We start from the raw sequence: 18,642 nt of genomic DNA, 5'->3' as shown, positions 1-18,642 counted from the left end.
TTTTTGAACAGCCAACTCAAAATCTAAAATGACAGATGCTTTCCCAGTTTTTATGGGTTAACAGTGATACAATACGCATCACGATACATGGTTGACGATCGTTCATTTATAGCGCTATGATACAATGATTTAAAATCGATACAGTATCTATTTCGCCAAAAATTCTATCTGTGTGAAATGTATACGTATGTAGTGCAGGATTTGTCTTTTTAAGGGAACAATTCATTAATATGGGTGTAAGCACTCACAAATACCTAGACCTTTTATTTGACCAAATATGAACAAACTCACACCTTGACAGGCATTCAAGAGATTCCATGCATTTACAGAGAACTCAGCGTGAAGTAATTAAACCCCTCTTGTTTTAACATTGCTAAATACAAGGCTCAAGTTCTTTGCAAGGTGATGCGATTTTAGATCGATACAAAGTCACACGATACGATATGTTGCTGTTTACATATCGATATAATCTATGCATCGATACAGTTAATGTATCGTGACACTCCTGGTGTGCGAGCGTGTACGGTACTTGTGCTCTGGATGTACATGTGCTCGTGCGAGAGGAACCTTGCTTGTGCTCCTACAGGAGATGTTTGGAGAAGTTGACTGTCACAAGTGATTATGTTGAGTCTTGAGTGTTTGGTCTCTGGCTGAAGACGCACTCTACATCCACTGTACGTGGTCTGCATCGCTAGGAATGGCACACATAAATAATACATGTATATGTATGTAGTGGGCAATGCTCAGAATCTATTCTGAAATGTACATTTCATTGGGAATAACAACATGTAAGAATAGAACAGCGGTTCTCAACCTGGCACAGGCCACGAGGATATCGCAAGTGTGCCTCCAAATGATTGGCAAAACAAAAGTAATGTTTTTTTTTCTTCTTTAAAACCCTGAAGAATGAATTGTCATTGTGCTACCAATAGGGTTAGGGTTATACTTAAATGCTATGTTAATTACATTGACTCAAGCCAGAACACAATCGATCATTAAAATAAACATGCTCCACGAGGCCCAGCCATATGGCCATGGGCAAAGTGTGTTATGTGGTCAGATGGGTGGACCACAAACGTTTTTGAGATTTTTAAGTGGGCCCCGATCCAGAACTGTGGCCAGTCAACCCCCATCCGCATGTGCAGTAGGCTACTGCTCCCGTAAGATTGCATTGGTAAAACATGGCACAGGCTGACTAAAAAAGGCGATTTAAACGCTTGTTTCAACCCGTCGGTTAGATTTTCTTGACCGCTAAAATGTAAAACATCTGAGAGCAGTGGGGAATACCTTTACTTTTTGGATACGAACGATGTGCGGAGAAAGGCAAGAATCAACAATATTGGCCAATTTCTTTTTCGGTGTCGTCATCTGCCAGCACCCGACGCAGTGGAACCTCATCTCGGAGCTATACAGCGGCGAGAGAGAGGTTCCGATTGGAGCTAGTCATAGATTGGAGCCATCCCAACCACAGCTGTTTCAGATGCTACTAAGTGGCTTCATAGCCACTGGCAGTAGATTGCTAAAACATCCTTTATACCTGGATTGTTGAAATGCTATATGCATATTGCTTTTGCGATACGTATATTGCACATGTCGATATTGGATATCTGAACATGGAAGGCAGTTATTATGCTTTCAAAACTTGTTTGTCCTTCTTCTGACCTGAGATGTGTCTTCTATAGGATACTGTTGAGTTGACACACTTGAATTCGCATTGGGGGGCGGCCATAGCTGAGTGGTTAGTGAGCCCACCTAGGGAGCCAGAGGCCCTGGTTGCCCCAGGTACGATTCCAGTCCAGGCCAGCAAATGTGTCGATGAAATTTGTCCCTGAGCAAGACTCTTAACCCTCTTAAGACTCTTAATTGCTCACAGGCTCTCATTGGAAACAAGACCGCAAGGACTTTCATGAACGGACCTGTTAAAGGAATTATCCTTTGATGCCTAATAGTTTTACTCAAGTAGGCCTACATTTTTGAATTCCAAACTTTTACTCGTAACAGAGTATTTCTACATTTCATAATTGATACTTCTAAGTAAAACATGTGAGTACTTTTTCCACCAGTGGGAAAGAGGAGAGGTTGGTAGGAAAGGAGTGGAGGAGGAGAGGAGAGGAGAGGAGATGAGAGAGGGGGCGGGGTCAGGTCGCTGTTCTTTCGGTGCGTAGTGCTGAAAGCAGCGGTGTGAAGTACAGCAGCTTATTCTGCTTCAGGAGCGGCCAGGAACGGCCCGGATTCCCTTTTTAATAACGTCAATCTGTCCCGATTGTGTCGGTAGCTTACACTTTGTTTCACACTCAGCCTCCTTAACACTCCTCCCCGCGGCTTCATTCAGCGAAACGAACCGAGGGAAGAAAAACAATCACTTGTATAAGAGATGGACTGATGATAATAAGGGAGAGACAAGAAAACATGGATCCGTTTGCTATTTTCCTGGCGGTGTTCCTGCTCCTCTCCTCCCCGTCCTGCTGCCCTGCCTCCGCGGACAGGACCATCGGTGAGTCGGTCTGAACTGCATGATGATGACGACAATATACGGGATTATTATTAATGACCCTAATCGGCGAAACGATGCCCGTGTTGTTGGTTTCTCCCGTAAATATTATAGGACCGTGTTGCGCACATCATCAGGCTATGCTGCTATGATTTGGATCCGTGTCAATATTTTATTAGCTGCCAGTGGTTTGACTGCAGCTCTGACTGCATCTGTAGCCTATTATTACTATGATGATATTATTATATATATTATTATTATTATTATATTATCAAAAATATTAGCTATATGTATGATCAGGCTATTGTTATTATTATTATTATAAGTAGTATTATTACAACTAGCATAGTACACAGTCAAATCCTCAGTGTTGATTTGAGTGTAGCCTACAAATGGTTAACACTGAGGGGTTTTACTGTGTATCCCAGGCTGACATTTGTTTACACTTGGGCAACTTGTAAACACATCGCCACACATTTAACGATGCTGTATGCAAATCAGCTCATTTATGTTATACTTGAACAAGAGCCTCCTTGAATGGCTCTGACTTGGGCCAGAAATCAATAAGGCTGCATGCTTTCCATATTGGTCTACAGATGGACAGTTATTGATTGAGAATGGCAGGGTACGTGGGAGACAGACACATGTGACTCAGTGATATTAATATCTCTTATATCCTCCCAGACCCATAAATAAACTGATAATCTGATACGTTGCATCGATTTCTACCTGGGCATGTCTGAACGGACGCCAAGGATGCTACCACTGTATGACAGGCAGTGTAGTGTGTGTGTGTGTGTGTGTGTGTGTGTGTGTGTGTGTGTGTGTGTGTGTGTGTGTGTGTGTGTGTGTGTGTGTGTGTGTGTGTCAGCTGTGTGTGTTGTTCAGGCCCCCTACATTACATAACAGAGTCAGTATTTCAACCACAGCATAGCTTCAGCTGGTAAAGGCTGTTCTAAGAAAGCTGTAATCATGGCCCATAGATGGTATAGTCATTCAAATATGGAGGCCTTGTAATTTTTTTTGTTGAGAAGCATGACACATATAAACATGCGCTTATTGTTTCGGGGCGTGCAAAACAAAAGCATCCATATGGATGGAAATATGCATTTGACATACTGTAATAGCACCTGTACAATAGTGGTTGTCTGTAGTATAACTGCAGAATGACATTATGGAGAGGTTTGTTTCAATATGCAGACCGATAGCTGACAAACAGTGCAGCCACATTTTGTAGCTAGTTAGTTACTTACTAGTAGTTAGTTACTGAGAACCCGTAGTGTGAACTTGTTATGTAAGAACTTAAAAACAGCTGGCCCGGTGCAACTCTACCCAGGTGCATTACCTGTAATACACACTACCCCTGTCATGAAAATCAATAGATGACAATTCATTGCAGATCTGTAAACAGCTATATTCCTGTAAAAAATAGTGTAGGTATTGTATTTGTGTGACAAGATCAAAGAGTAGTGGGGGCACATCCGACCTCTTTAACCCATTAAGACCTATAAGGCCAATTTTTCTACAACATGCCTTCAGTGTTCTGCTTAAATGGACAGCCTAAGTGAGCCATTAGATTAAGGGCGTATGTGTTAGCGAATGAGAATGAAGGGAGACGAGTGAGGTTGAATGTGCAGAGACCTTCTGACTGTCGTGGGTGTATGTATTAACTTGTTAGCGAATCAGAATGGGGGAAGAAGAGTGGGGCTGAGCGTGTACACCTCCTGCCTTCCCTGCCTACCTGAACTATCGCTACGCTATGATTTACAGAGTGACGTTTCGAGACCTTCCTCAGACTCGTTTTGTGTGACCATCATGACCTGTGCCATTACCTGTGGCATAAGCTACCCGTTTTAATACCCCACCATGTAGGCTATACAGTATACTGTATGCCAGGGGCTCCCAACCTGGGGTCTCAACGGGTGTGTGTGTGTGTGTGTGTGTGTGTGTGTGCGTGTGTACTTGTGTGTGCGTTTTTTTTTTTAAAGCAACATTTGCGGATCTACAAGCTCACAGCGGGTCGCAATGTGAGCTTGTAGATCGACTTCTTCGCTGGTCGTCATTCGGTTCATATGGGAGGGGATCAGCCTTTGTCAGATTTACAGTATATTGTAGGCCTAATTTTGTTCATAACTGGTAGCTATAGATAGATGAACTGCTGTTCATGGCAGTACAGCAGTTATGAAACATAGGATGGATAGACAGACAGACAGACAGACAGACAGACAGACAGACAGACAGACAGACAGACAGATAGACAGACAGACAGACAGACAGACAGACAGACAGGCAGACCATCCATTCATAGATAATGCAGACAGATCTACAGAAAAAGGAAATCATACACAAGCAACACAAATAATACAAAAACGATTAGGAAAAGAGTAGCAGAAACCTGTATACTGCAGAGATCTTGCTTGGCTTTTGGACTTGTGCTGTGGATACAGTATGAGGGCCTAGTGATGTACTTCCTCTAGCGCATAGCGCTCACTATCATGGCTTTGGTTTTCCTGTGTGTGTGTGTGTGTGTGTGTGTGTGTGTGTGTGTGTGGGTGTGGGTGTGTGTGGGTGGGTGGGTGTGTGTGTGTGGGTGGGTGGGTGGGTGGGTGGGTGTGTGTGTGTGTGTGTGTGTGTGTGTGTGTGTGTGTGTGTGTGTGTGTGTTTTGGCAGTGTGGACTGATGATGATGAGGGAGGAGGCTTGAACACGTGAACCTGCTACTGAACCTGGGTATGAATTCATTCATTATTCATTTAGTGTAGTTTAAACAGCTACTGTACCTGAGTCTACTGTATATCTGAATGATTGATTGGTTGATTGAATACTTTATTAACAAGATTGTTAACAGTGCAGGTAGTACAGTCAAAGGTTATTAAAAGGTTAACGCAAAAAGCCCCGGGGCCTTTGTTTCCTTTGTGGCAAGACATTGTGGAGAATATTATTAATTTGACTGTTTACTGTTTAAAATAAAACATGGACAACGTTTGTGTGAACCTCATCTGTGAAGTGTTAAACCAAATTAAATCAAAAACTAGCGCAACTGTTATGGAATAGAAAGCGATCATCAAAACGTGGAATTGTATGGCCACAGTTTAAAATAAATATGCTTAGGAGGCAATAACTGCTACGGTTTCACTCCATTTCTTTGTAATGTTATATTCTTCAAAAGGTGGACTATCATTCATTCATAGCTTCATATTCTAGCTATGATTTTCTGTTGCAGTTTTCAAAGCTAAATGCTGTAGTCAGGTGAAAGGGAATTGCATTTAGAAATCAGGTAAAGAAGCCAAAGCAGTTTGAAAAAACTGTTTTGTAAACAGCTAGTACCTGGATCTGAATGTCATAGTGTTCATTTAGTGCAGTGGTTCTCAATCTGTGGGTCGGGCCCACATGATTTTTAGGGGGTCCCCAGATGACAGTGAAGTGACAATTGAAGGACTTTTGAGACCTTTTAAAAAAAATAAAAAAAACTATACATTAAAAACTGGTCAAACATTGGCCAAATTCTCAAATAATATAAGAAAGAGGCAAACATTGTGAAAAAAGCAGATCTACAAGCTCACTTGCGAGGCGTTGTGAGCTTTTAGATCTTCTATTATCACAAAATGTATCTGGCGAACAGAGTCAAACTCAATGTAATGCCTCAATTCCAAGTGCTTTTTAGGATAGGAGGTTCCCAGTTCAAATATTGTGGTGGGTCACGGTCTGAAAAGGTTGGGAGCCACTGATTTAGTGTAGTTAAAGATGATGTTTGATTAAAGGAAAAACAAAATGTTATGAAGGTAAAGCTCTATATTTGTATTTATCTGAGTAATCATTGCTATAGAGTGTTTGTTCAGTAACAGGGGTCTCCCATCTCCTTGGCCCTTTAGGTCGGGATACACATTTCATCCAGTCAGGAGAGAGAACCCCTCCTAGAGCTTTCATCAGCTTCTATTTTAGAGTAGAAATGTTCTAGTGTTCCAGTTCTAATTTTGTCTGCTCATGTTTTTTTTTACTTTCTTACTCATCACTTACATTCTTGATTGGATAAAATGAACATCCAAAACGGAATATGTATTTTCTGTTTACCGAAGAGCTGGAGAGACAGGGAGACCCCGGTTACTGAACAAACACTCTGTAGCAATGATATCAGAACATAAACAATCCTATTAATCAAATCATATCAATCATCAACTCAAATCATCAAATCACTCATATAAAGATTTAACAATTTGACGCACAAAACATCACTTTTTACAACACTTTTAAGGAAGCCGATTCACAAGCCAAAAGAAAACTCAATTGGTGTTAATGCTATGTATGTTTTGTAGTAATTATCAAAATCTACAAAGTAACTAAAATGTTCAAATAATTGTAGTGGAGCAAAAAGTACAATATTTGCCTCTGAGGGGAGTAGAAGTTTAAAATATCGAAAGAAATTGACACTCAAGTAAAGTAAAAGTACCTAAAAATCGTACTCAAGTACATACTTAAGTAAAATGTCCTCTTATTTTACTTAAGTGACAAGTAATTTAGTAGTTTACTCGAGTAAAATATACTCCCAAGTCCCAAGTAGTCGAAGTGTCCCTGAGCAAGACCCCAGCATCGCTGCGACGCGTTGTGAGCTTGTCGATCGGCTATTTTCAGCCAAAGCTTTCCCCACAATAACAGAAAACACTAGTATAGAGCCCTGCGGCACTACCGGTCAACCATATAGGGTTTAAGTGGTTAAACAAGACACTTAACCCCTAACCTCTCCCCCCTCCGTGCTCCTCTGTGGGCAGCACTCAGCTGGGTGAAGCTGAGAACTGAAGTTCCCCAGCAGGATGTAATGGGTATCAAAAAAAAGTGACATAAGTGAAGCAGGAGAGGGGGGAGGAGTAGTGAAGACTAATGATTAACCTTAGGCTGCTGAATGTCACCAGTACGCCCGTGACCATGACGACCACACATTGACATCTTTTAATTCTTGCTGATTGGCTGGTTGGCTTAGGGGCGGGGCTGCTAGGGGGGCTGACACTTTCCTTAGGATTATTATGAAATCTAGTGCACTGGTTCTCAACAGGCACAGGTGTCTAAATGGACCCTTAACGGGTCTGTAACCCTGAGAGCGAACCAAATGGACCCGTTGCAGGAGCACTGAGGCTTTGTCTGTACGTAGTTTGGGGTTCCAGTATAGTTTAGTTCTGTGATTTTCAACCTTTTTTAATTTCAAGGACCACCCAGTTTGAAATGCTTTAGACCACCTACCCCCATTTGATACCATTTTGTTTAGCTTTCTCTGGGACCCAGACGTTTGTTGGTGATGTGTTCGTCCTGTTTGATGTTCAGTACCACACGTAGCATTCTGGCGTAGCACCCACCCATCCATCCAAGGACTTCTGTAGGGCCTGCGTCAGTGTCCAGCACTCACAGCCGTAAAGGAGAACGGACTCCACAGTAGCAGAAAAGAAACTGATCTTGATGTGGTCGGGGGAGGTTGGATTTCCACACACTGGTCAAAAGACCTGAGGCCGATCCTACAGATGTCTTCTAAATCCTAACCGTTTTCTATGTCAGTGGTGCTCAAACCTCTCCATGTCAAGGACCCCCAAAATGATATGTATTTGGCCGCCGACCCCCATCTCAAAACATTTTGTTCCAGGGACCCCTGATTTGAGTTAAAAATGTTCGCTTTAAACATATATGTTCAAAGATTTGCTAAATATTTCCATGATAAAAAATAAATAGCAGATCTACAAGCTCGCAGCGCGTCACTTTGTGCCGTGCTGCAAGCTTGTAGATCTGCTATTTTTGAATACCCAACCAATGTGCTATATACATATAGCTAGAATCTAAAATGACACAAATGCTTCTCTGTGGAGTTGAGCCATTCGCCCAGGTATTTAAGGTCACTGACCTGAAATGGACCCATTTCTACACTACTCTGACTTACAGACTAGGGTTTAACATTTTCCGGGAAATAGCTAATTTTAATTCCCGGGAATTTTCAGACCTTTTCCCGGGCTTCCCGGGAATTCCCGTTAAAGGGTAAAAAAAAAAAAAAGTAAAACTAAAATGCATTTATATGTAGATACTTAAATAGCCAATTTTATATTGAGGTGCCCAAATGTCCCTATTGTGTCCACCTATGAACTTGCACTAATAATGACTTAAGTAGATTTTTTAAATCATATAAATATAATATATAAATATAATATAGTGCCCTGGCGGAGATCTTCTGACAATTAACTTAAACGAGGAGCTGCGCTGTGCACACAACACGCACTCAAACAATGTCAAACTCTAGCTGCTGAAATAAACGTTCCATTTGTATTCATTATTGACAAGAGAATTTGCAAAAGGATTATTTATTTATTGTCCATCAGAGCGCCGGTGAGGTCACAGCTTCTCTACTTTTGTAGGATATTGATTTATTTGATAGCCTAAACTTGTAATTTGTTTGCAGTTATTAATTTATATTAGGCTACTTGCTGGATATTAAGACTCCATTTTGGGATGTTGGCTGTATGTTGTCAAATGTATTAATCTATATTTTGTTGTTGATCAAATGTCGGGTTTTGTAGTGTGATTTTGATGTGCACATGCATGCGCTGCCACTGACAATCAATGAGACAGACAGCTGTTGTGCAGTTCACTTGTTCTACTGGGTAGTTCTAGTAAAATGGTAGTTTGAACGTTCTAAAATGCAAGTGTAGGTAGGGTAGGCTACATTAATGATGATAAAAAAATCGGACCACCGACCACATCGGTCTAATTCTCTCCCTCTCTCTCTCTCTCTCTCTCTCTCTCTCTCTCTCTCTCTCTCTCTTGCACGCGCTCTCTCTTGCTCTCTCTCTCTCTCTCTCCAGTCTCTCCTCTCTCTCTATCAAAAGCATTGCTTGGCTTGCGCGCATTTTAAGCTGGAATATAGGCTCGAAATCAAACCTACCCACTGTTTATGCAGCGTTTCACTTGATGTTGAATCTCAACTAGTCAACTGGTGTCTACCGTTTGACAGCAGAGGAAACGGTGAAATCAGCGTGTGCAGGGCAGGCAGGGGGCATCACGGCCACTTGTGTTTTATTTTGTTCATTACTGTTACATTCAGTGCGTCCCATATTGGTTCTCACAACGGGACGATGGGACCCTGCCTTGGTCGGCAACGCGGCAAGTAACTTGGCTAATTATAATAGTAATTCCTCCGCGCTGTAGATAGGCCTTTCTACTAATTAGTATTCATTTCTAACAAGAAAAAAAAAAAACGGGATCCCGGGAACCCAAGTCAGTTCCCGGGACGGTAAATAACCTGGGGATTCCCGGGATTCCCGCATCCCGGGATTCCCGGTGTTAAACCCTATTACAGACCCATAAGGGTCCATTTGGACCCCTGGTGGTCCCCGAACCCGACATTGAGAACCAGTAATCTCATGTACATTGGTTGTAGCTGTACATTTGTACTCTTTTTTTTTAAGGTAGACCTTAGTGGATAATACGTAAACATTGTAAAAACATAGTTAGGGATGACTATGAGTGGTAGATGACTTGTATTATCACATATAGAATAGTTATTAAATGTATACATAGCTTATCAAATTATTATTATTATTTGTATCATGTTATTATATGAAAATATATATCAATCATATCTCTGATGTTTAATTATCTGCGTTTGCTATGAAAATTAACTCTGCAAATCAGTGTTTGATTACTTATCGATCAACACCTCGACTAGGAATACTCTGAGATCACAGTCAAGTACTATTTGATCTATAAATAGGTGTGACCTTGAGTGAACAGCAGTGGTCTGTATTGACCCGTTGAGGGCGGTGCAGTTCTGATTCTGTGGTTTCAAGTTGCAACTTGTTGCATTGTGAATCATTGATGAGCAGTCCATATCAACTTTTACAATAGCAAGCAACAAGTTGCAATGCATCTCTGATCACAAACACATTGCTCACATGAATCTACCATAACCTCCCTCTCTCTCTCTCTCTCTCTCTCTCTCTCTCTCTCTCTCTCTCTCTCTCTCTCTAGCGTGAATTGTTTTTAAAAAAAAATCCACACGCACCTGCTGAGAGGGGGAGAGAAATATAGAGAGTGAATGGGAGAAAGGAAAGGAGAGCATGTAGCTGTTTCATATTTTGTATACATACTGTTATACTGTTTATTGGTGCGATGCGTCATCACAGTCAGGGACAAAGCAGTTCATCCTAATGCACGTCTGCCCCTTGTATGTCTATTGAAAAAGGAGGTCTCGTCTCCATTATTAAAATCATCATAACTCACTGCATTCACAGCGGATTGTCAATGCACCGTATTATGTCTATGCTCTATGTGCTCAGCTCCAGCCTTTCATGTTATCTGGGCGGGTGTGTTGACGTCTAGCTGGGAATGATTAGAGTTCTGAGGGTCAAGAGGAAGAGAGACCTCTGTTTTCTGCTTTGTCTGCATTCCTGACAATGGCTGATCAAAACAACTCCTAATTAGCTGCTTTCATTGTTTGTTTTTAAATCTCCAACCGGACTGGTTCCTCTGCACCTACAGTAGCTGAACTCCTACACTATCACCCCACAGCTACAGCTGGCCATATGCTGCTGGATGTGCCTCTAGAAAAAGGTTGAAATCCAGAGGTGACCGAGCCTTTGTGGCGGCTGCCCACGGGCTCTGGAATAACTTTGCCCAGACCTTAAAGCAGCATAGATCTCAAACTTTTTAATTTCAAGAACCCTCAATTACTCTCAGAGTACCCAAGGGTCCATTTGGTTCAATTTGTACCCTCTCAGCGTTACAGACCTCTAAGGGTAAGGGTCCACCCCCTCAAGAGATCCAGAGGGTCCCTGCACCCCACTTTAAGAACCACTGCCATAGATCTTTTAAAATCCTTATTAAAGACAACATTTTTCTCCCTGGCCTTCAATTGAAGTTGAGCTTTGTACTGTAACCCCTTGTTTTTTGCATTTCATTTGTGTATTTTTTTTCCTCTTGTTTGTTAATTTAAGCTTTCATTTTTACCTTTGCTCGTTGACTTTAGCCGTTCACGTTTTCAATGTGCTTTATGAATAAAGTTTGAGTAGATGAGCACACACAAACACACACACACACACACACACACACACACACACACACACACACACACACACACACGCACACACACACGCACGCACGCACGCACGCACACGCACACGCACACGCACACGCACACGCACACACGCACACACACACACACACACACACAGACACAGACAATCCCAATTAAAGAGGTGTGCATGCACCCACAGCTCCTTATATCTTTCTTGCCTCTCTCCCTCCATTTGTTTTTCTCTCACTATCTCCACCCCCCCTCTATCAGCACCCTCTCATCCTCTCATCATTCTCTCTTCTCTATCACCCTTTCATTTTATCTTTCTCTTCCCCTGACATTCAGAGCAACAGAGCTCGTCCGTCCGTCTGTCCGTCCGTCTGTCTGTCCGTCCGTCCAGTATATGCTGTTCACAGAGCACACATGGTAGATAGATGGATAGCCAGACTTGTGCGGTCATATTTTAGACATTTAATCGCTCAATGAAAACGGGACCGCAAAATATTATAAACTTTCCGCGATTCTGCCAATAATCATATTCTTTGAGACACATCCGAGTTTTTGCCGGGTCAAACAATGGAATTACGTGACGTTGATCCCCTTCCCCTATTGGTTCATACTAGGACATGACATATGTGTAGGCAGAGGAATAGACCATGGATGAAACTCCTCACACCCTCTCCGGTGTTGTGCCCTCCGCTCCAGTTGTTGCCATGACAGCCCTCGTGCCTTCATCTCCTGCTCTCTGTGGTTCTACTCCAGGTGGCTCTAGGTCTTCCTCTCTTGCATGGGTTCCATGTCAGAGCATGTTCTGTGATCCATCCAACTGTTTTGTCTTCGAAGTGTGTGACTAATCCAGTTCCATTTCCCCCTCCTGATATGGGGTTCCATTGTTTCCTGTTTTATAGCGGTATTAATTTTGTCGACTAAAACGATGACAACAATGTTTTGTCGACTACCTTTTTTCACTGACGACAACTAAATAAAAACCAAGCTATTATGACTGATACTATCACTAAATATATTGATAATTTTGTCAATAATTGTATTGACACTTTCGTCAACAAATAAAAACTAGAATGTTAGGGAGGTCTAGTGGGAAGATATCCAGTAGAACTAAGACAATAAATGTTTCTGCATACAGCTATAAAACGGGTATAACGACGCCATCACGGCCCGCCAAAATACATTTTAGTTGACTAAATTAACTTTAGATTTTGCTGACTAAAACCGTATGATATTTAGTCAACTAAAATGTTGGCTATTAAAAAATAGCAGGTATACTGTATGTGAGCTTGTACGAGCTTGTACATCTGCTATTTTTGAAGATTTTTTAAATCATTTTGAATTTTCTTTGATCACAATTCTTCTCTTCTGGGGGTCCCTGGCACAAAACATTTTCAGATGGTCCGTGGCCAACTACATAATCATTTTGGGGGTCCTTGGCACAAAAGCTTGTAGATCAGCTATTTTCTTCTGAAACATTAAGGACTATTTTAGATCCAGGGAGGAAGGGTGAGAACTTTGGAACAACCAACTCTGTTGTCGTTTTGACTACAAACTACGCCAGATGTAATAATTGATGTGAAAATGTGATAATTATTGTATTTGTGTACGACAATACATTAGCTGATTAGTACACACATTTTGAACTGGAACACTATAACATTGAAGCTAATGAATGGGTTCTCTTTCCTGATTGGATGAAATTGGCAACCCACCTGTGAAAAGCTATTTTCACTCCACTAAAATGCTGAAGACACAGCCCCATGCTGTTACTGAACAGACACTCTATAGCAATGATTACTATCAGAATATAGCCTACCCTCTATAGAGCTTTAACCACAATATATCACTTACAGCACCTTTAAGTACCTTCATTTATTGAGAAGGCCTAAAGACTGTGCATATTCAAAACTATAAACTGTTTCAACTAAATATATTTTGTATTAATTTTAATTTTATTTGAAATGGTCAAAATCAAATCCCATCGCTGTCCAAGTTCAACACTATGATACTAATTAAACGACAAAAACATCCTGTTGCACGATGTGTGAACAAAGAGGATGTCGGTACAAAGGTGTGGTTGTCATGCGATCTATAATTGATCAGTATGTCCGAACATCTGTATTGACAAGCTGTTCTTTCCTGTCTGCAGGCTGCCTGTTTGAGAACGACTTGTGTATGCCGTACGAGATCTGCGTCAATGGTAAGAACACACACACACACACACACACACACACACACACACACACACACACACACACACACACACACACACACACACACACACACACACACACACACACACACACACACACACACACACACTCACCCCTCTGTGGGTGTCGTGTACACTACAGTATGAAGCCATGCTGTGAGCTAACCTAGAAATAAAATCTCTGATATCTCTCTCTCTCTCTTTTTCTCTCTCTCTCTCTCTCTCTCTCTCTCTCTCTCTCTCTCTCTCTCTCTCTCTCTCTCTCTCTCCCCTGCCTGTCTGTCTGTCTGTCTGTCTGTCTGTCTGTCTGTCTGTCTGTCTGTCTGTCTGTCTGTCTGTCTGTCTGTCTGTCTGTCTGTCTGTCTGTCTGTCTGTCTGTCTGTCTGTCTGTCTGTCTGTCTGTCTGTCTCTCTCTCTCTCTCTCTCTCTCTCTCTCTCTCTCTCTCTCTCTCTCTCTCTCTCTCTCCTCCCTCCCTCCCCACTGTTTTCTGGTTGAGAATAATGAGGTTTAATTTTAGCCCTACTCTTTCTAAACGAAAAGCTTATTTCCCCCCTATGTCTGTCAATCGCTCAATACATACAGATGTATCGGTTTACTGGCGAGCTCTCATCTGTGCACGTTAACGTTCTGCGTTATCGCCGCTTCCCAGCATCTGAGATGTCAGAGCGGACTGGCACTGAAGGTGTAATCCAATATAATGATGGAAAGTAACTAAGTACATGTATCCTGCTGTACTATTTCCATTTACCGATACTTTATACTTGTATTCCACTCCATCATTATTTGACAGCTTTAGTTACAAGTTACTTTGCAGATTTACGTTACTAGAGGATCCCTCACACCTATGTCGCACCGCCGGTCCACGTTTTGTTGTGTCTGACATCAGTGCATGTTGATCTCCATTATGTGCATTTGATGGTTGACGGGGGGCTGTGGGGGTCCCCCTACCGACCCACCCAACCATTAGAACATATTAATATAGGATTAATACAAAACTCTATTTTATACTTTGGATATTGGAAAATAGACGTTGTGCATTTGTGAGCTTGCAGAACGTCTGTTTAAAAAAAAAAACAATCGTAGTAGGTTTTACTTTGGTGTTTCGATGCCAATTCCTTTTGTACTTCTACTTAAGTAAAAGCTTGAATACAGGCCTTTTACTTGTAACAGAGCATTTCTATATTGTGGCATTGGTTAAGCGTGTGAGTGGTTCAATAGGGGACACAGCGAGGGACACCAGGAAAGCGGGAAAAGCATGACATCACTGCTGCGTTCACCGCTAGCCGCATGTTCCTCCGAACCCGCTTCCTGTGTGTTTAGTTTCAGCCTGAATGAAATTTGCGTGAGTCATTGTTCATGCCACGCCCTTTTTGAAATGCCCTCTTGATCTAATTCTGATTGGAGACAAGACGTCAACAACAGAACAGAGAGACAGAGTGCATGTGCGTGCGTGTGTGCGTGCACGTGTGCGTGTGTGTGTGTCATCCTGGGGTGTGTGGTCCCATGAGTGGTCTGTTTATTTCAGGTGGAGCTCAGAAGAGCTCTCTGTCTGTGTTTTAAGCTGGTCTGGGGTGTGTTTCGACCTCGTTTTTCTAACTGCTGGTCTCTCTCTGCTTGTGTTTTAAGCTGGGCTGGGGTCTGTGTCGACCACATTTTTCTGACTGCTTGGCCACGCTGGGCAAGACCTAGCAGTAGGCGATTGAATGTCTAAACGGAGGTACCGGAAGTACCGCCCAAGGAAATGACGTAGACACTTTACAAATCTGTTTACATTCTCCGTGAATGAAACGAGTGTTGTGATTGGTCGAAAAAGATTGATTGAAAGGTCTCCGGGGGAAATACGTATACGACGGAAGTCCCGCCCCTATAGACACGCTCTGCTTTAGGTCGTGACCAGGCTTTTCTCTTCGCAGATGTGTAAAGGCTGGGAACGAGGCTACTGCTTGGCTCTCGTTGCCTGTGCTTTGGCTGGTCTGACCTTGTTTTTCTGACTGCTTGGCTCTCTCGCTCTGTGTTTTAACCCATTTAGACCTGAGGCCGATTCTAGAAACGCCTTCTAAATTCTGAAATAAATATCATTTTAATTCAAAAAATTCAAAAATAAATATTTTGCTATAGCCTATACAACAACAGCTAATGTTACAGTGTTCCCGTATTGAAAGGTATAACAACGTATACGTGTTCCAGGTCTAAATGGGTAAATCTGTGGTCTGTATCAACCTCGTGTCTCTGCCTGCTGTTCTCTCTGTCTGTGTTTTGGCTGGTCTGGGGTGCATATCGACCTCTTGGTATTTTGATACAGATCGTTTGTCAATGATGTGAGACACATACTTTAATCACCACCGAAAGCCAAAGGGTTTTACCGTGCTGTGATACGGTGCATGGGGAATCCAAGGGAACGGATTGATCAGCAGGCAGTGCTTTTAATAGGCTATGATCTGTTGTATCCTGCTTTTGATCTTCTACGGAGCCGGATAGGTGTGCAGGATGACTCAGACTTTTTCATGTCAAGGACCCCCAAATGAATATGTAGCCTATTAGGCCGAGGACCCCTATCTGAAAATATTTTGTGCAGGGAACCCCAGAAGAGAACATTTTGTGTTAATTAAATTATTACTTTTTTTCTTTTTCAAGATTCATCCGAAATCTTTGAAAAATAGCAGATCTACAAGCACACAACACGTTGCATCGTGATGCATTGTGAGCTTGTGACTTGTCCCTCACCCAGTTTGTGTCTGTAGGACATAATCAGATCCCGCAGGTTATTATCCATCTTTGGACTGGAGATGCATCCTTGCATGTCATATCTCTGAACCTGTCCTGTTCCTTTTAAACTGATAGAGCATTCTACTCGTCACATGGCTCTTTGAATATTGAATAGGGCTTAAGTTACATTCAATTAAATAGAGTTGACCTCATGCCTATTTTATATTTACTTGTTTTATTAAAAGTTAGATGTTCTGAAATAGAAACACATTTACCCTTAATTCCACTGTACTGAACAGCTTTAAGCTCACCTCCAGAGATGAAGGTGAGCTTAATGGTGGATGGATGGCACCTTACTTACTCACTTACTTACTTACTTACTACTCGCTCACTCACTCACTCACTCACTCACTCACTCACTCACTCACTCACTCACTCACTCACTCACTCACTCACTCACTGTGTTGAAGGGATAGTTCACCCCCCAAAAAATAATAATATATATATATATATATATATATATCAATTAGTCACCCCATGGAGAATTGAATTCATGGATATTTTTTCGTTTTTCTTGCATTCCTAAGCCAATAATTTGATGACCAGCGGACCGGTAGGCAGCGGTTCCGGTAAGGAGACAAAGTTTGTCCACCACTGACACTTTTTATCACTCTAACATCTGCTTCTACGCCCTCTGCTGGTCACTGCTGAGCCTTTAACATCAAGTCAACTTGATTGTCACATCAAAGGATTACAGGTCAAGTGTAAAAAAGAAAGAAAGTGGGTGACATTTTGTTGAACAAGCACCCATCATTTGCAGTTTTCAGGAAAGGAGAAAAGAATAGAGATAGAAAGAAAACAAGGAAAACCGGTCAAGATATGTCAAATAGTCCTAATATGAGTAAATATACAGTACATAAAGTGCATCTAACCACGTTTTACCCTTTTTATATCAAAACCGTCCATTTTCTGCCACTTTTGAGTGACATAATGAAGTATAAATTAAATAGGGCATTAATTTATGAGAAAACATAAAAAGAAGAAACGTGAACATACTAAGTTTCTGCCCGACAACAATTTTTTATTGGATTTGTAGTCCGTGTCAGTGGACTAAACATGCAGAAACACTATGGTCCTTTTTTAAGGCTGACTTAGTTGATTAATTTCCAAGACCTTGAGTAAGTGAAAGTACATTTGAGTTCAAACACACAGTACAGGACCAACAGTTTGGTACTTGACTTATTTGTTTAACCCAGATGCAGCTAGGCTTGGCTTTGCCGTCTGATAAGCTATCAGTCAGTCACACACATACTGTACACTTTGTAGAGTTGGGGAGCAGTCAGGTCATATCAAATTAGAAACATGCAGTACTGGCTTTTGCCATCTTATAATGTCAATGGAAGATTACATTATATTTTTATATTCATTCTTAAAGAAATAGCATTTTGTAAAACTATTATATATATTTTTTAAATGAATGATTACCCAACCTTACATATTTGTCTAAAATATGTTTCACTTTCATGTGATGTCTTTCAGGTATTCCTTTTTGTACCAACATTGGCCCGGATTCATAACGAGGGTCGTAAATATGGGGTAAATAAAGTTCGTAAAGGAGGTCGTGTTTTTGGTACTCGCAAACGGACGTGCAATTCCCAAAGGGGTTCGTATGTCACAGAGACGTGCGTACGACCAGCTCTATATTATAGTGACAGCCAGCTGGGCGTGAAAATCCCGAGAGGTTCATTTGCATTGCTCCACGCCCCATTTTGCACCATAAAAGGCGTGAACAGTGACTCAGCAGTTTCTCTCTGATCAAATCTGTCACTTTACTGAACAGTGTTGCCATGTCCGCTTATTATAAGCGAATTTGGGCTTATTTTTCTGTAAAGTTGCTTGTAAATATTGGTAGCTGTGAGGTGCGGTTTTTTGGGCTTGTTTCTAAAGTGTAGTTAATTATTTGGGCTTGCTTCACAATTGTTCAATTATTTTAACCAGTGGTTCTCAAATATTTTTATGTCATGGACCCCCAAGTTAATATGTAGGCTAATTTATCCCTATAAGCCCCATCTGAAAATGTGTTGTGCCAGCTGGAGCCCCTTACCAGATTGTGTTGTTAGAATGTTAATTGATTTGATCTCCACTGATACGAGATCACTGATTTTTTTTGGGCTTATTTTC

General features: G+C 41.6%; 1 protein-coding gene across 1 annotated transcript in view; it reads left to right on the top strand.

Annotated features, from left to right (window-relative positions):
* Nucleotides 1-2,409: 2,409 nt before the first annotated feature.
* Nucleotides 2,410-18,642, top strand: part of LOC308093616 (receptor-type tyrosine-protein phosphatase N2-like) — a gene marked incomplete at both ends in the record, with an annotated part of 233,685 nt that continues 217,452 nt past the window's right edge. The window contains 2 exon segments of the mRNA XM_080439948.1: nt 2,410-2,494; nt 13,692-13,742. Coding sequence (XP_080296074.1) covers nt 2,410-2,494; nt 13,692-13,742 — 136 coding nt within the window.

This window comes from Gymnoscopelus braueri, assembly GCF_963280865.1.
Source record: "Gymnoscopelus braueri genome assembly, chromosome: 10".
Lineage (NCBI taxonomy): Eukaryota > Metazoa > Chordata > Actinopteri > Myctophiformes > Myctophidae > Gymnoscopelus > Gymnoscopelus braueri.
The sequence above is the reverse complement of the archived record's forward strand: the minus strand, read 5'-3'. Positions and strand labels throughout refer to the sequence as shown.